Raw genomic sequence first — 15,280 nt, 5'->3', positions numbered from 1 at the left:
TTGTGAATTCACGAAAGCTGTATATCTGCACTTAATGCAAGGACATTAATTTGGTCTGGTGTTAACCAAGACCTTTTGTGTTTATTAAAATTCTGTCTCTTTCCGTCTATGGCTGGCTTGACTGCGAGTGACAGCATTCTGCTCTTTCACAAGGAGCATATCGGCACACCAAGTAGTTTTGTTCGGTGCCAGGAACTACTGTGGCAATGTGTGCTTTTTGAGACCAAAAACTATTTTTGCTTTTGCCAATGTTTGTTAAAATGGCGAGGGCCCAGCAGTTCCCACACCTACAAAGTTATGCAAAATCCATTCCAAAACAAGTCCTGCAGTGACAAAACAAAAAGGCTGGCAACCAATTTCAGACATATTGGCTTTGCCAATGCTTGTTTATAGTTATGTTTTCCATAATCTTATTGAAACCGGTTACACTAGTATTCCATTATAAATATTTTTGGGAAATACTAGCATACATAAACACATTTTGCTAAATTATGCTGCAATGAAATGGTACCTTAAATTTTACAGTAGGTAAGCTAAATCGTTTTGTTATCTAACTTGCATTTTTTTTAAGAACATTTTATTTTGAAAGTAAAAAATCACCAATCTTGCATTCAAGGTTCTGCAAATATTTGCATGTAATCAGAGAGCATTATACATAGCCTCATATTGCGTAACTTTGAAAAGTTGTGTACACATTTTTATACTGGTACCACTGTCAGATGTGCAGTTTCAGTTGAAAACATTTACTTAAGAGCGCTCACCCTAATAATAAAGGCTTTGCATTAATGTACCATGAATACAAATGTACAGGAATTTATATTATTTACATTAACACACAGACACAAATATTACTTTAACTGCAGACATTGTCCTTTCCTGACCCATAATGTGGTACCTTAAACTGGCAGACAAAGGGTTTGTGCTGCAGAGGGTTGGGCCTACTTGTCTGAAGGACAAAATACACATGAAAACTTGTTGCCCTTGACCTCAAACAATGTCCTGGGTGTCGGGCTATGGGAATTCCACATCCCAGCAGTCTTCATTCTCCTCCAGTCTCCTGAGGCGCAACAAGTGACCCCCCTCACACACTTTTTTTCATTGTTAAGTGTTAGTTGTCATATTAAGTGTTAGTTGTCGTGTTGGTACAGGTGTCTTAAGGTCCTTCACATCTGCTACCTTTCATGCCCGAAATGTGAGCTCTTGCGTCGCTGACCTGCATTTGTCCTCTGTAACAATTAGTGTCAGCGGAGTAGCTAATGTACGGCCCGAGGGAAATTAAAGGGTGTAATTGGGTACACTGAGTCCCGGGTAGTGAGGGGATGTGACGCGGTTAGCAGTATGAGTGCAAATGTACGACTCGAGGAAAATGAAAGGGTGTAATTGGGTACACTGAGCCCCGGGCAGTGAGGGGAGGTGGCGCGGTTAGCGCTAGGAGCAGGAGCATGGTGAACAAGGACAATGGGAGGGGGGTGCGAACAAAGGGAAGGCGGCGGTCAACGGGAGGGGGCAGTAGCATGTTGAACACGGACAACGGGAGGGGGCGGGAACAAAGGGAATGCGGACAAAGGGAGGGGGGAGCATGTTGAACACGGACAATGAGAGGGGGTGGGAGCAAAGGGAATGCGGACCACGGGAGGGGGCAGGAGCATGTTGAACAGGGACAACGGGAGGGGGTGGGAGCAAACGGAAGACGGACAACGGGGGGGCTGACTCAAAGTAATACACAACAGGAAATTAAAAAATAAGCAGAGACAAAAGAAAAAGTACTGCGGGTACCAAAACATATGGCCCGTATCGAAAGGATCCATGCACTAGGGGCAAACGCCAGGGCAGAAAAAAAAACTCCACAAGGCGGGACAAACTTATTCTATCCATCCAGGAGTCAAAACTATGGCATTTAGAAAGGCAGACTAAGTAGCCAATCACAAGTGGTGGGCATGTGGTGGGTGTCTTCTAACTTCCCAGAGACATTACAGCATGCCTCGCAGAGCAGCACATGCGTGCTGCCTCTAGGCTCGATCTAAAAAAGGAGGAGCCCATGACCCTCAAGGTACAGTTGGTGGCGGATGGAAGTAAAATGGGAATGGCACAATAACTTATTAGTGGTTGAGTTGGGCTTGCCCATTTCCACATAAAGTATGTTGCAAAGGGTGGAAATTAAATGTGAATAGCAGAACAACTGATCAATGGCTGAAGCGAGCTTACACATGGTCCTCTGCAGTAGTGGGCCGAAGCAAAATGTGAAAGGGAGAATATTGATGTATTTCAGGCTATAAAGATTTAACATGTGAATGACATAATAACTAATCACTGACACGTATGCTGTGTTGGGTGAAAGTATAATGTGTTCAAAAATAGAGAGACCCCCTTACTACCAGGGGAATAGGGTACTTGAACAGTAAAAGTAGTATTTCCCTTGGTGAACCGTTACTACTTGAAACAACCCAAAGTGGTTGTCTCGGTCAACCCGGTTTAGGCCCACTAGATCCCTTCACTTATCTAATACGCTTATACAACAGTAATATGATTCATTATTTATTGTTATAAAAATATTCGTACAAATACAATTGACTGTTAAAAACAACTCATACGAGCCTATGTTAAAAACACAAACAAATCAATCCTTTAGCCAAGAACGTGCCTACCCCTATCTTAGCAAGGACTTCTACACAAATAGAAATTACAACACTAACCCACAGAACTCTAGACCCTGGGGCCGCTTCAATAGACGAAATAATTTGGTTGGTTTTTCAGACACATCCACTGGCTCATCGGACAGCTTAGATGCAGGAGAAGGCCCTAGTACCTTGGCAAGGAACCCAGGCCCTCATTTTTTAGGCAGGGGCAACCCAGAACCACAAAAAAGAGGCAGAGTCAAACAACAACCACGCTGGTACAATCCCCCAGGGGAGAGACAGACACGACACAAGTTCTATCAATGGTAGACCACACAACCACTACAACTATGACCAATGACCAAATGACCATTCCAATTTTTAACTTATCCTCGCACACTCTCTCTAGTCAGGAGATATCCATCCTTAGTAAGGGACTTTCATTTGTTCCTACTAGATATCCAGATTTTCTAGAGCTCTAAACAGAGTTGCTCAGGTTCTTTAGAACTATCAGACTACATGCATTTTTTCTACAAAACCCCAGCAGCCCTAAGTTCCCAAACACACCATTCAGACCACCCTCGACCTTTTTACCTTCTGCCAACATGGTTTCGAGTGAGATAATCACATTTGAGAAGATGATTCTCAAAGAAGTTACTCGCATGGCTAACTCTCACATTTACATTCCCTACAATATCTCTCTTCAAGAAAAAGCTGCTACCTCACAACTACGTGAGAATACAAATCTGGTAATCAAACCGGCGGACAAAGGGGGCGGGATTGTCCTACAAGAAGGCTCCTCATACAAAACAGAAATTCTTTCACAACTCTCCAACACAGACCACTTTTGCAAGCTTCCCACTAATCCAACAAAGGAACTACAGACACTTATCAGACTAATCACTGATGAGGGCCTTGAGACCGGCTTCCTAAGTAAGCATGAGCACACCTATCTCAATGTCAAATCACCCCGTACTCCTGTTATTTACACGCTCCCTAAAGTCCACAAAAGACTTCCCAATCCACCAGGTAGACCTATTGTTTCCGGTTGCGGATCCGTATTGGAACCTCTGGGCCAATACGTCAATTACTTCCTAAAGGACTTCGTGCCAATCACGAGCTGCTTCATTAGAGACAGCATGGCTTTTATAAATCTCTTTGAGAATTATCCCTTCGATCCAGTTACAGAGACTCTATGCACTTTGGATGTAGAGTCTCTGTATACCAATATTCCTCAGAAAGACTCACTGTTGGTAATGCAAACCATACTGAACCACAGACCTCGAGCCCACAATGTACCTACCTCTTATTATGCACCTCCTGGAGGTATGTCTAACAAGGAATTTCTTTGTCTTCGATGGGCAATTTTACCAACAGGTGCGTGGCACCTCTATGGGCGCAATTTTTGCTCCCACGCTGGCCATATTGTTTGTAGACCACCTTGAACAAAACAACATCCTAGCTCAGTCCAATCCCTTCAGGTCTTCCATAATTGAATGGAAAAGATACATACAGGATATCTTTCTTATATGGAAAGTAGATTCTGAAACATTGGAGGCCTTCCGCCATTGGTTAAACAACAACTGCGGTGGCCTAAGCTTCACCCTTACTCATGACAAAGAATCCATCCCATTCTTAGACCTACGCATCAGACACTGTGAAGGAACACTGATTACTTGCCTTTTCCGCAAGTCCACAGAGCGCAACACTCTGTTAAGTTATCACAGCAACCACCCACGTGCGCTCAGGGACAGCCTCCCTTACTCCCAGTTTCTAAGGATAAGAAGAAATTGCACACTCAAAAAAGACTACTTTTCGGAATCCAAGACACTCTGTACGAAACTCATGTTCAGGGGTTACCCTAGGCGTCTAGTGAGAAATGCCATGAAGCGCGCATGGTATTGCCCACATGAGACCCTCTTGGAACCAAAAGCGAAGAGCACAACAGAGCGACTTGCATGTGTTACTACGTTTACTTCTGTATCCAACACCATCAGGAAAACCATAAAGAAAAACTGGCCCATCCTCAACGCAGGCACACTCAACCTAGAAATGCCACTCTTTGCATTTAAGAAAAGTAAGAATATCAGGGACCATATAGTTCAAGCTGCCCTTCCTACAACGAAAAGTACTAATAAGACACTTAATAACCTATGGTCACTACAGCCTTTACAAGGTCACGATAGGTGTGGGAACTGCGTGGTGTGCGAGTTCTGTTGACTGTAAAGAATTTGTTTTTAATGACATAAGGAATGACCTAAAAACGTACACTAATTGTAATTCCTGTAACGTGGTCTATGCTATTTTATGTCCATGTGGGAAGATCTATGTGGGCCAGACTACCCCAAAAATTTGCCTACGGATCTCACAGCACAGAAGCAGGATAAGATGCAAAACTGCAAATGCGCCGCTAGTGGAACATTTCCTGCAAACGGGACATTCTGAGAATGATATCCATTGGACAATAATCACTGCAATTAAGGCACCCGCACGGGGTGGGGACATTACCAAAATCCTGTTCAAAGAAGAACTGAAATGGATCTTAAAAACGAACAGTCTAACCACAGGCTTGAACCTCCTTGAGGATCGGAACTCCTTAATATAAACCTTGTATGATATATATCTTGGACCTATTTACCACTATGGTGCCTTGTGACCGAATAATATTGGGGCATTATGTAAATACAAGTGACTATTGTAATAAACTACTGCAAATCTATGTCACTCCTTGTCATCTCAAAATGGCCGCCAAATAAGCACTTTAGTCCGTCTTCACTGTTAGTGCAACCAACGCGAGCAAATCACCGTCACGCCCAATAGCGGAAGTCTTTTAACCGGAGCACTCTCGCTTCAAGAACTTCCACTCTGCGATCAGGCACGACAGACATTGCACCACCCTTCGATCCCTCACATCGGTAAGTACGCTATAGGTTCACAACACCGGCACCAGCCTAGACCTGGTTATTCCCTAGCTAACGCCCACTGCACACACTCTGTCCTTGCAGGATAAATTACCTCCGGACGAAAACACTGGATCACTGGACAATCCAGTTGTACTGCCGATTCTGGTAAGTCCGTTACCGTTATTAATCCACCCCCGCCCTCACTATCCTGGCAACCTTAATTTAAACGTTGTTGTTTCCACATTTCTCCAGGCATTCGATTCAGCCACGGCCACGCTGATTTTAACGGGAGTCACCGCCGCACTAGCCGCAATGGGTAAGCGTACCCTATACCACTATTACACCGATCCGATTATAACGATACTCACAGCAGTATAGAACGACCACTCCTTGTAGTCCGTTTATGCCCAACACCGGCTTAACGAATGCAGCACTCTCTCTGCCGCAACCACATGAACACTCGGCTTCTTCCTTGAGCCTACAAGTCACCTGCCTGGAATGAATGCGGTTAAAGTGTCTCCTATTGTAAAATTACCGTTGTTAGAAATGTGGCAAAGGGAATCCTGTTTCACCACGAGCCAATAGCGCTACTCGCGCTTGCAAATCAGAAATTTGTGGCCTTTCACCCTAACAAACCATCTGCCACATGATATAAAAAGCGTTTTGTTGTTTCTATTTATAATGTCATTCTTGCACACTTGCGGATTAGATACTTTTGCCCTTTCACCCTGGCAATCAATCTGCCACATGATATAGCAAGCGTTTTGTTGTCTTTATTTTATGTTGTCAATTCTTCCCCCTTTCTCCTACAGTACGCCTCAATATAGGGCCTCTGTTAATGCTTGTTTTTCTCTCCTTCCCCTAGGCTACTAAGGCTATCTTTAGGCATTACAAATGTCCTGATGATGATTCGCATGATTCTTTAAAGCGAATAGAAACGCAGTCGACACCCTTCCTACACCTTATACTGTTCAGCATTTGCATTTGAAATGTAAAGGTGTAATGGTTTATTGCTATGCTACACTTTGCCACTATTTAATTGGAAGTGTTGCTAACCTCAAGTTTTTTGCCTAAAAAGCCCCCTTCTTTCTTGTTTTCCCCTGTGTACATGTCAATGTGTGATTTGTGGGAAACAGGCTTGTGCCCTGCATTGTACATCTGTTGAAACTTTTTTGTGAAATTGATTAATAGTAAATATCTGACCACTGCCCGGCTGGGTAGGTCAACAAACCAAATATAGCTACGATTGTGTCTATATTTCATTTTTGCTGTTTTGAATTACCTTACCTATGGACCGTTGTTGTTTATAAAGAATACGTGGTGTGGGCACAGGTCTGACGGGGATCCTGAGTGGATGGAGTTCATGACCTTGCGTGTCTCGTCGTTGTTGACAAATGGACCAGGAGGTCAGGTGGATGGCGCTGGTGGTGTTCGCAGGGGAGGTGGAGTCTGGCGAAATCGGGGCGGTCGTGGTGTTGAAGCTGTCGTGGATGTCAGCGATCTTGCGGTGGAAGAAGATGGCTAGTGAGTCGCACAGTTCTTGTGAGGGCGGGATGTCGTTGCCGCTGGGGTTGGAGAGTTCCTTTATGATGCTGAAGAGCTCTTTGCTGTCGTGTGCGTTGTTATCCAAGCAGTTTTTGAAGGAGGATCTCTTGGCTAATCTGATGAGGTGGTGATGTTTGCGGGTGGCGTCCTTGTGGGCTGCGTGGTTGTCTGGTGTGCGTTCATGGAGCCATATTTTCTCCAGTTTCCGGCATGCGCGTTTGGAGGTCTGGACCTCGTCGGTGAACCAGGTGGCTCTCTTGCTGGCGTGGTTGTTGGAGGGTTTCCTGAGCGGAGCGAGGATGTTGGCGCAGTCGTCGATCCACTGTCTGAGGTTGTGTGCTGCGGCGTCTGGGTTGGTGGGGTCGGTGGGTGGATTCTGGGCGAGGGTGGTGGTCAGTTGGTCTTCGGTGACTTTTCTCCACCAGCGGCGAGGCAGCTGTTGGGTGTGGTGGTGCGTGGTTGGTTTCTTGAAGGAGAAATGGATGCAGCGGTGGTCGGTCCAGTGGAGTTCGGTGGTGTGGTCGAAGGCGACGTTGGTGCCTGTGGAGAAGATGGGGTTGGCGAGGTTGTCGATCAGGGTGGCGGAGTTGGCGTCGTTGTTGTTCTCGAGGTAAGAGTTCAGGTCCCCGAGGAGGATGCAGTCCGTGGAGGCGAGTGCGTGGGTGCTGGCGAGGTCGGTGATGGAATCGCTGAACTGAGCCCAGGGTCCGGGGGGGGTCTGTAGATGAGTGTTCCTCGGAGGGTGGTGTTGGGGTCGGTGTGGATCTGGAAGTGCAGGTGTTCGGCAGTGTTGAGGGTGTCGTCTGCGTGGGTGGCGACCTTGAGGGTGGACTTGTGGACGATGGCTATTCCTCCTCCGGTTCCGTTGGTGCGATCCCTGCGGGTGATCTTGTAGCCGTCCGCAATGGCTATGGCGATGTCGGGCGCCGAGGAGTCATTCCACTAGGTCTCGGTCAGGAAGGCCACGTCTGGGGCAGAGGTGTCTAGCAGATCCCAGAGCTCGACGGCGTGTTTGCGTGCGGAGCGGGTGTTGAGGAGTATACAGCGGAGGTGGTTGGGTCCGGTCCTTGGGGGCTTGGTGGTTCTGTCGCAGGTAAAGTTGCAGGTGCGCAGGAGGAGGGTTCGTAAGTCCGTTTCGGGGTGGCCTGGAAGCAGGTGTGATTTTGGCCGGCGTTGAGTGCGTGGAGGCTGCTGGCGACGTAGTGGAGTCTGGTGTAGTGGTATTTGGGGGGGTCCAGGGGTTCTGGCGCCGGGCCCAGGACGGGTGCAGAGGGGCTTGCCTCTACGCATAAGTAGGGAGGTGGGAGGGGGGATCAGCTGGGAGGAGAGTGGGAAACAGCCAATGGGCGCGGGGGCGGGGACGCAGTGGCGGGAAGGTGAAGGGAAGGAGGAGAAGGGGCTGGGACGCAGGCGGGAGGGGGACACGTGCAGGCAGAGAAATAAAAGAAACAAAAGAACAGGCACAGTGGAAATAATATAGATGTGATACAGAAGTTACACAGCAGTACAGTACAAAATTACCAGGAGCGACAACAATACCAAGAGCGACAAGTAGCAGCCCAGGGGGGCCTCGAACACTGGAGCACTGATGCTCTCAGCAGCAGCGGGGACGGGCGCAGTCAGGTGGAGCTGCGCGGTGTGGATGGTGACCGGCCTCAACCAAGGTCAAGGGTCGCACTCACAGCCGCGCTGTGGCCTCCATAAGTAAAAAGGTGAGGGGGGGATGAGCTGGGAGGAGGGTGGGAAACAGCCAAAGGGCACGGGGGCGGTGCCGCAGGGGGCGCAGCGGCAGGAAGGCGAAGGGAAGGTGGCGGGGACGCAGGGGGAGGCGGCGGGAGGGGGGCGGTGCGAGCGGGGACACGGGCAGGCAGAGGAATAAAAGTAAAATCCTGAAGTAATTTTTCTGTTAAAGTTACTTCCGATGACAACTAGTCTTTCAGTGATTCTGACGTGTATGCCCATGGCAGCTGAAACGTTCCTTTGCATGCACTAGTTGTACATAGGAGAGCCAGTGGCAGAGTAGACTACTCCAGAATGCAGGAAGATACAGTGCCAAGCTCAGGGCTCACTTGGACGAGTCCTAATTTACTTCAGTCACAAATGTTCCCATTCAATGTAAATGATGAATGTATAGTCAATAGTCCAATTTATTTGCCTACTGACTACTTCTATCTTTTGCTGGATGTGGACTTCCTTGTGAAAGTGGTGTATCAAACAAGTTTGTGCATCTAACATGACCCGAGGGAGCAAGCAGGCACTCTAACATCTGACTTTGGGGCACACCTGCGGACTTCTACTTCACCGGAAACTATTTTGAGGCCTAACGTTGAACATGGGAATAGTGCACAAACAATCATACAGTCCTATTGGTCCTTGTACAGATTAGGCAACACCCAGCTTTGCACCAGTCATGATAATTCTTGTGCATTTCCCCGGGACCACCCAGACCATGACAGCTTGTTCACAATTCGGCCTTTCATGGAACATTTGTCTGTCAAGGTTCCAGACATTTATACTCCTGGTAAAAATATATAAGGTTGAGGAGTTCTTGATTCTTTGTAAAGGGTGACGCTGTTCAGGCACTACATACCATGCAAAAGAGATTGATATGGGATCAAGCTGTACACACTCTGCCAAAGTTCTACTGGCTATGTGTACAGCCTGAGCGTAAATACAAGGAAGAACTCTACAATAAATAAATAATGCAGGTTGCCCATCCATCTTAAGTTCCATAAAGAGCTCTTCTAGAAAGACTATAAGGGCCTTGGGGTTTGGCAGACAGGGTACTCAACCAAAACATGGCACATATTATGTCCAGCATTATGTGCAATGCATTGACAGCAATACACTTGTAATACGGTGGACAGAACAGACTCCAACTTTTCAAAGATGATGAAGATGGTACACAGCCAAAAGCAAGACCAATGTGTGCCTCTTTACAGGAGTCACAAAAGACATGGTGGTTTGAATCTAATTTAGGAAAAAAAAATCTTGGATATGAGACCTTCTTGCCAAAATACATGGAAGAATTCAAAAAGCTACACAGAGACGCATGCAATGTGTCATGGATGGTATATATCACAAACTGCCATTTGAGGCAGATATTAATTGTTAATCTGTGTGCTCCGCCAGTCAGTTACCCAGAACTTCACTTTGGTGTGGTACATATTATGAATTGAAAGTATGAATTATTGGGGGTTGAGAACTGGTACAGAGTTTACTGCTAAAAAGTAAAACATTTTGATGGTTCCAATTTTTTTTTCAGATAGAATTCATCTATTGTAGAATAACACCACTGGAATGGCCGATTATTTCATTTATGCGACATCAACTTTGCAGGCAGCTAATTTCAAAAGAAGGTCATTCCTTTCATTTCATGATAGCTGGCCTATTAGACACTCTGGCTCTACACAAGATATATCCTGCAGTTTCAGAAAATATTGTAGGTACTAAACTAATGCTTTGGGGGATTGGTTACAAATGTTTTTTTACTTGTCCAGTATTGTGCTATTTTGGTACAATATTTTTCAGCGTTTCAATAGCATGATTGGGGTACATATTCTACTTTAAGTTTCACTGGTATTGTTTGTAAATATTCAACTTTAAGTATCACTGGTAATGTTTGGGTATTCAAGAATATTCTTCCAAAATGTGTCTAATATTTTTTTTCTATTGGAACGTCTATTGATTATTCTTTTGTTTTTACAGCATTGGAAGTTAAAAGATCTACCCACTGTGGTGCACAGGTATACTAAAATATTTCAGATAAGATTGTGTCAATATTTATAAGCTTTGAGAAATAAGTTTAACTAAATGTTATACAATTTGGAAAGTTTTTGATTTGCTTGTAGGGCAACTGCACTAAGGGATTTTAGAAAGCAAGTCGGTCTTTTTCTATGTAGTTTTATTATGTACGGTTGATTGTTATGGTGACTCATTTTATTGTTGTAATTGTACTTTTTAAGGCGTCATATTTTGACTATATACTATTGTTATAATGTTCTTTACCTTTGCACTTTTAGCACTGTTTTGTATTTTTATATTCAATCTGCTAATGATTGTGATGAATGAAATGTTGTTCTTTGTTAAATTAAAACAGTTGATTATCTTTTCACTGCTGAAAAAAAATACATATAAAAAAAAAACAAGAGCCAACTGAAAGCCAATGACAGATGTCGGTATTCTTTTGGTGGTCTGCTGAAAGACAACATACGGACTGTATGTTGCCAACTGACTCAGATGACCAGGTAACTTCTTATATTATGTTCCAGTTTTACAACTCGTTCTATATGGCTAAAGTACCGGTCATTCTTATCTACTTCACTCATGTACTTCTTGTAATCAAGTATATATAGTATAGTTTAAGACTTCTGCCAACTGACCCCAAACTGTCACTGGAGAAGTGTACTCATTGTGAAGTGTAGTTAGCACATGTATTTGATTTGATAGTTAGCAGTTCACTGCACTTCCCTGACGGTTTCGGAGCTTCTTACAAACGAGAGCTTGAAGAAATCTTTTGTGGCGCTTGCTAATTGTACTGCACGTCACAGTGCCAACTTTCTACAGTTCACTAAAGAGCTTGACTCCTGTATAACCTTTGTGAAGGAGCGCTTGAGCACGCTCCCATATAATCTTCTCATCAACTCCTCAAAATGCAAATTTTTACCTAGCAGAAGGGAGAGAGCAAAATCTAGACTTAGCTGCTACGGACTTTAGGCAGGGCAAAAGTTACTTTTTTCAAGTCATTTGTCTAAAATATTTATTACATATTTACCAGTGAATATGGCTTGTAAAAATATTTCAAAAAGTCCATAAAACAAACTGGTAGTTGTTTCTTAAACAGAGATAAAACTGAGGTGATAGTCACTGTAAGGGCATGTTAAGGGAAGCGGGACTGCCTAAAACTGGATTTTATTGTTAGATATGGGAAGATAATAGGTGCTGGGATAGAAAAGTCCTCTGTATGGTAGCCAATGTGAGTGTCCAACAAGTACTGATGTCTGGATCCCTAATCCTGATTTTTGTTGTTATAGCAAACATGGATCAGGCGTGCGCGTCATGACATTGACCTGTCTCACAGATTGTGCTGCCCTCACAGGGGTGGAAGACTATTGCCTTCCCCAACAGTTGTGAGGAGGGGAAGTTCTGCAAGACTTCTGCTTGTGACTAGGACTGAGGGCCAAGGCATGCTGGTCTCCCTGTTGGGTAAGGGGACATCATCCAGGGAATCCAAGACCACATGTCCTGGAGACTGGAGCACCAGTTCCTGGCTTCTTGCCAAGATCAGTGTGCCCTGTGTGGAAGAGGAGAGTGATAGAGAAAGTGAGGTCCAGTTGGGAGTCTTGTTGAGTGGACTGCCTGTGCTACATGTCAGAAAATAGATGTTGCATTGACCAAGTGCAGGATAGAATCGACAACCTCTGTATGCCAGGACAATTCTGGCTGTGAATTAAGGTATGTATTGTGCTGCGCGGAACAGATGGAATATGTGCAAAGTAATGAGCCTGTGACCTCATATGCCAGGAGGGGTCGCAGTGAGGCAAGTGCTGTAGCCTTATACAGTAGTGTGGCGGCAACTCTGTATACCAGGAAGAGCTGCTGGTAAAATATCACAATGCTGATCAGGCTGGAGCCCGTGGACTTTAAGATATGGGGATTGCCAGTACACTGGGAGCACCAAGGACTGTGGCTTGTTCTGCCCCGGCAGGAGAAGTGATAGCGCCGTGGGAGCACCTCTGCACCATCACCCAGTAGAGAGACCCCAAAAAGGATCGCCCTGGCCACCCCCTATTTGAAGCCTTCTCACGCAGGAGGAGAAGAAGAAAGCCTCCAGTCGCTTCAGGAGTCCAACTGCTAGCGAGAGAGTCTGCACATGCTGAATGCTGCTGCCGGGGCAGCAGCATATGGCTGCCCTACCTGAACTCCGCTGCAGCGAGCGCCCACGGTCAGGACACACTCAGGAACTGAGAACTGGCCGTTCAGCCTGCTACCCCTGTGTGTCTCGAAGGGCCTTCCTTGAGGTCCAGGAGGGCTTTAGAAGTGTACGCCTGTAGTGGATTGTGACTTAAAGGACAAATCCAGAAGGTAAAATCTTTGGCCAGACGAACCTGGTTAGTGTACCCAACCTGCACTCCACAGCGGTCATCGTCACAAATTGCACCTAGGTGCTGTTCTACCGGGAACTGGTGTTTCTTGGCGCAAATTCTACTTAAAACTTTAAAAAATCATACCTCTGGTTCTCCTTTTTGGATTTTTTGTCATTTTGGTGCCATTTTGTATATTACATTTTACTCTATTTTTAAAATGATGATCTAAAAGGGTAATATGGAGCTGTGTCCTACTTTGTCTCAATTAAGTAGTGTTAGCATCCATATTCAAATCAAATATACAGTGATAAAATTATTAATGTCACCTGTAATTCCATATCTGGTTAAACAAAATAGTAGTGAAGCTTAAAATCTGGTAGCGATTACATTCAAAGTCAGACAAAAATAACCAACATCCAAAAAAAAACAAATTAATGTTGGTTGAAAACCGGAAATCTAAAGTACATGCATGTTTGCGGGCTACCCTAAAAATCAGTTTACTGTAGACAGATATTGAAGACAATGTATCTGAAAAACAATTATCCTATTTAACCTAAGTGAAGCAAAGTTAATAAGACAAGGACTATAGTTAATCAACCCAAATTTAGGAAAATGTAGCACATTCAAGTAACAAATTAAGGATTCAGTGTTGTACAGTAAATTACGATCACACTTAAAATAGCAATCATCACCACAAGTAACACAGAATTTCAACTTTACCATAAAAGTGATAACTACTAATTGTACAATTCAAGCCCAAGCTTCACAAACAATGCTGCTATAGGTCCTTCACCACTGCTAATGAGTAAGATAAAGACGAGTTGTATGCATTATCAGCTGAAAATGCATAGCCCATATTACAGTTGTATTCCATCTCACAGTAACGCAAATGCACTTTAAAAGTTTACAACATTGAGACTGTAATTACACTCAAAAATATTCTGTAATAATAATTATTTCATAAGAGCCATGTTGCCGATTCTTTTCAGTTCAGGAAACAGAAAGTTAAGTTTGATTGGGGCAAAATACTAATCAGAAAAAAATAATGTTACTCAGTGACTTTCAGATCATACATTTTCTTTCCGTTGAGAGAAAATAAAACCCCACGTAAAAAGAAAATCGTTTTAAAAATTGAGTTGAAAGAATTAGAAACTTTTTTTTATTCTGATGAGGAGTACATCAAGTAAACAACAAAAGCTACTCACTTTCTCATAATGCGTTTCCATGCACAAGAAGACTGTGTAGGCTGTCAAACAAGCCAAACAGCCTTCAAGATACGATTGTCCCCCTATTTTCTCAGCTTCTGCATAGAGGTTATTCAGGGTTCTAATGGTCTCTTCAAACTGCTGCCTGTCAATCTGTAAAAGAAATCAAAGTGGACAGAAATGTTCAGAGCCGACGCTACAGTTCCTAACTCATTAAAAGTTTGCGCAGTCTAGATAACCCTTGGAATGGGTGAAAAACATGCTCTGGATCATTGGCCAAGAACCAGTGCATGGGAAAAATCAAGCTGGGGCAAATGATGTTTGTAAAGGTCAGCCAGTATGACAAAGGAGCACTGCAAATGCCAACTGCAATCAGCAGAATCCATGTTTCTTACATCTTACTTCCTTTTTTTTAAAAAACATTTTTGAAATGTTTTAATACATTTAAAAATTGATTTAAAACGAACGACAGAGTTATCTATCAAGAAAAGCTTGCAGATTATTACAGCAGTAAACATATGAACATGCAGTGTGCATATTACTACCCTTTAAATATAATATATAAAAGTAGAAGGCCTTTTCAGAATTCTCTTATTTCTGGTCCGATTAAGAATGATATTTCATAATGTCACTTGAAATTCTTAATTTTCAGGATCTGTAGAAAAAATAAATGTCCTTCAAAACACAATTTCCTTTATCAGCCAGCATATGGGATGGCTTTAATAGTTTGGTCTTCACACTCCATACTCTCAAAATGGAAGCAATGGCAAAGGTTCATGACAGGAGCCTGACATCCAATAAGTTTTCTCTAAAGTTCCTGGTGACAGGTTAAGTAAATATTTTACTTGTAAGGTTGGAAATAAGCAGCAAGTTCATTTATAGGATAAGGAAAAGAAAAAGAAAAAATTAAGCCAATTTCTCTGGTA

The 15,280-nt window shown here is 43.9% G+C and overlaps 1 protein-coding gene across 1 annotated transcript in view; it reads right to left on the bottom strand.

Moving 5' to 3' along the window:
- GOLGA7 (golgin A7) overlaps window positions 1-15,280 on the bottom strand; it is a 127,179-nt gene that overhangs the window by 57,451 nt on the left and 54,448 nt on the right. The window contains exon 3 of the mRNA XM_078666552.1: window positions 14,355-14,507. Within this exon, the coding sequence (XP_078522678.1) occupies window positions 14,355-14,507 (153 nt within the window). The remainder of the gene's footprint in view (window positions 1-14,354; window positions 14,508-15,280) is intronic.

Source organism: Lissotriton helveticus, chromosome 11 (assembly GCF_964261635.1).
Source record: "Lissotriton helveticus chromosome 11, aLisHel1.1, whole genome shotgun sequence".
NCBI lineage: Eukaryota > Metazoa > Chordata > Amphibia > Caudata > Salamandridae > Lissotriton > Lissotriton helveticus.
This window is presented reverse-complemented; position numbering and strand designations above follow the sequence as displayed.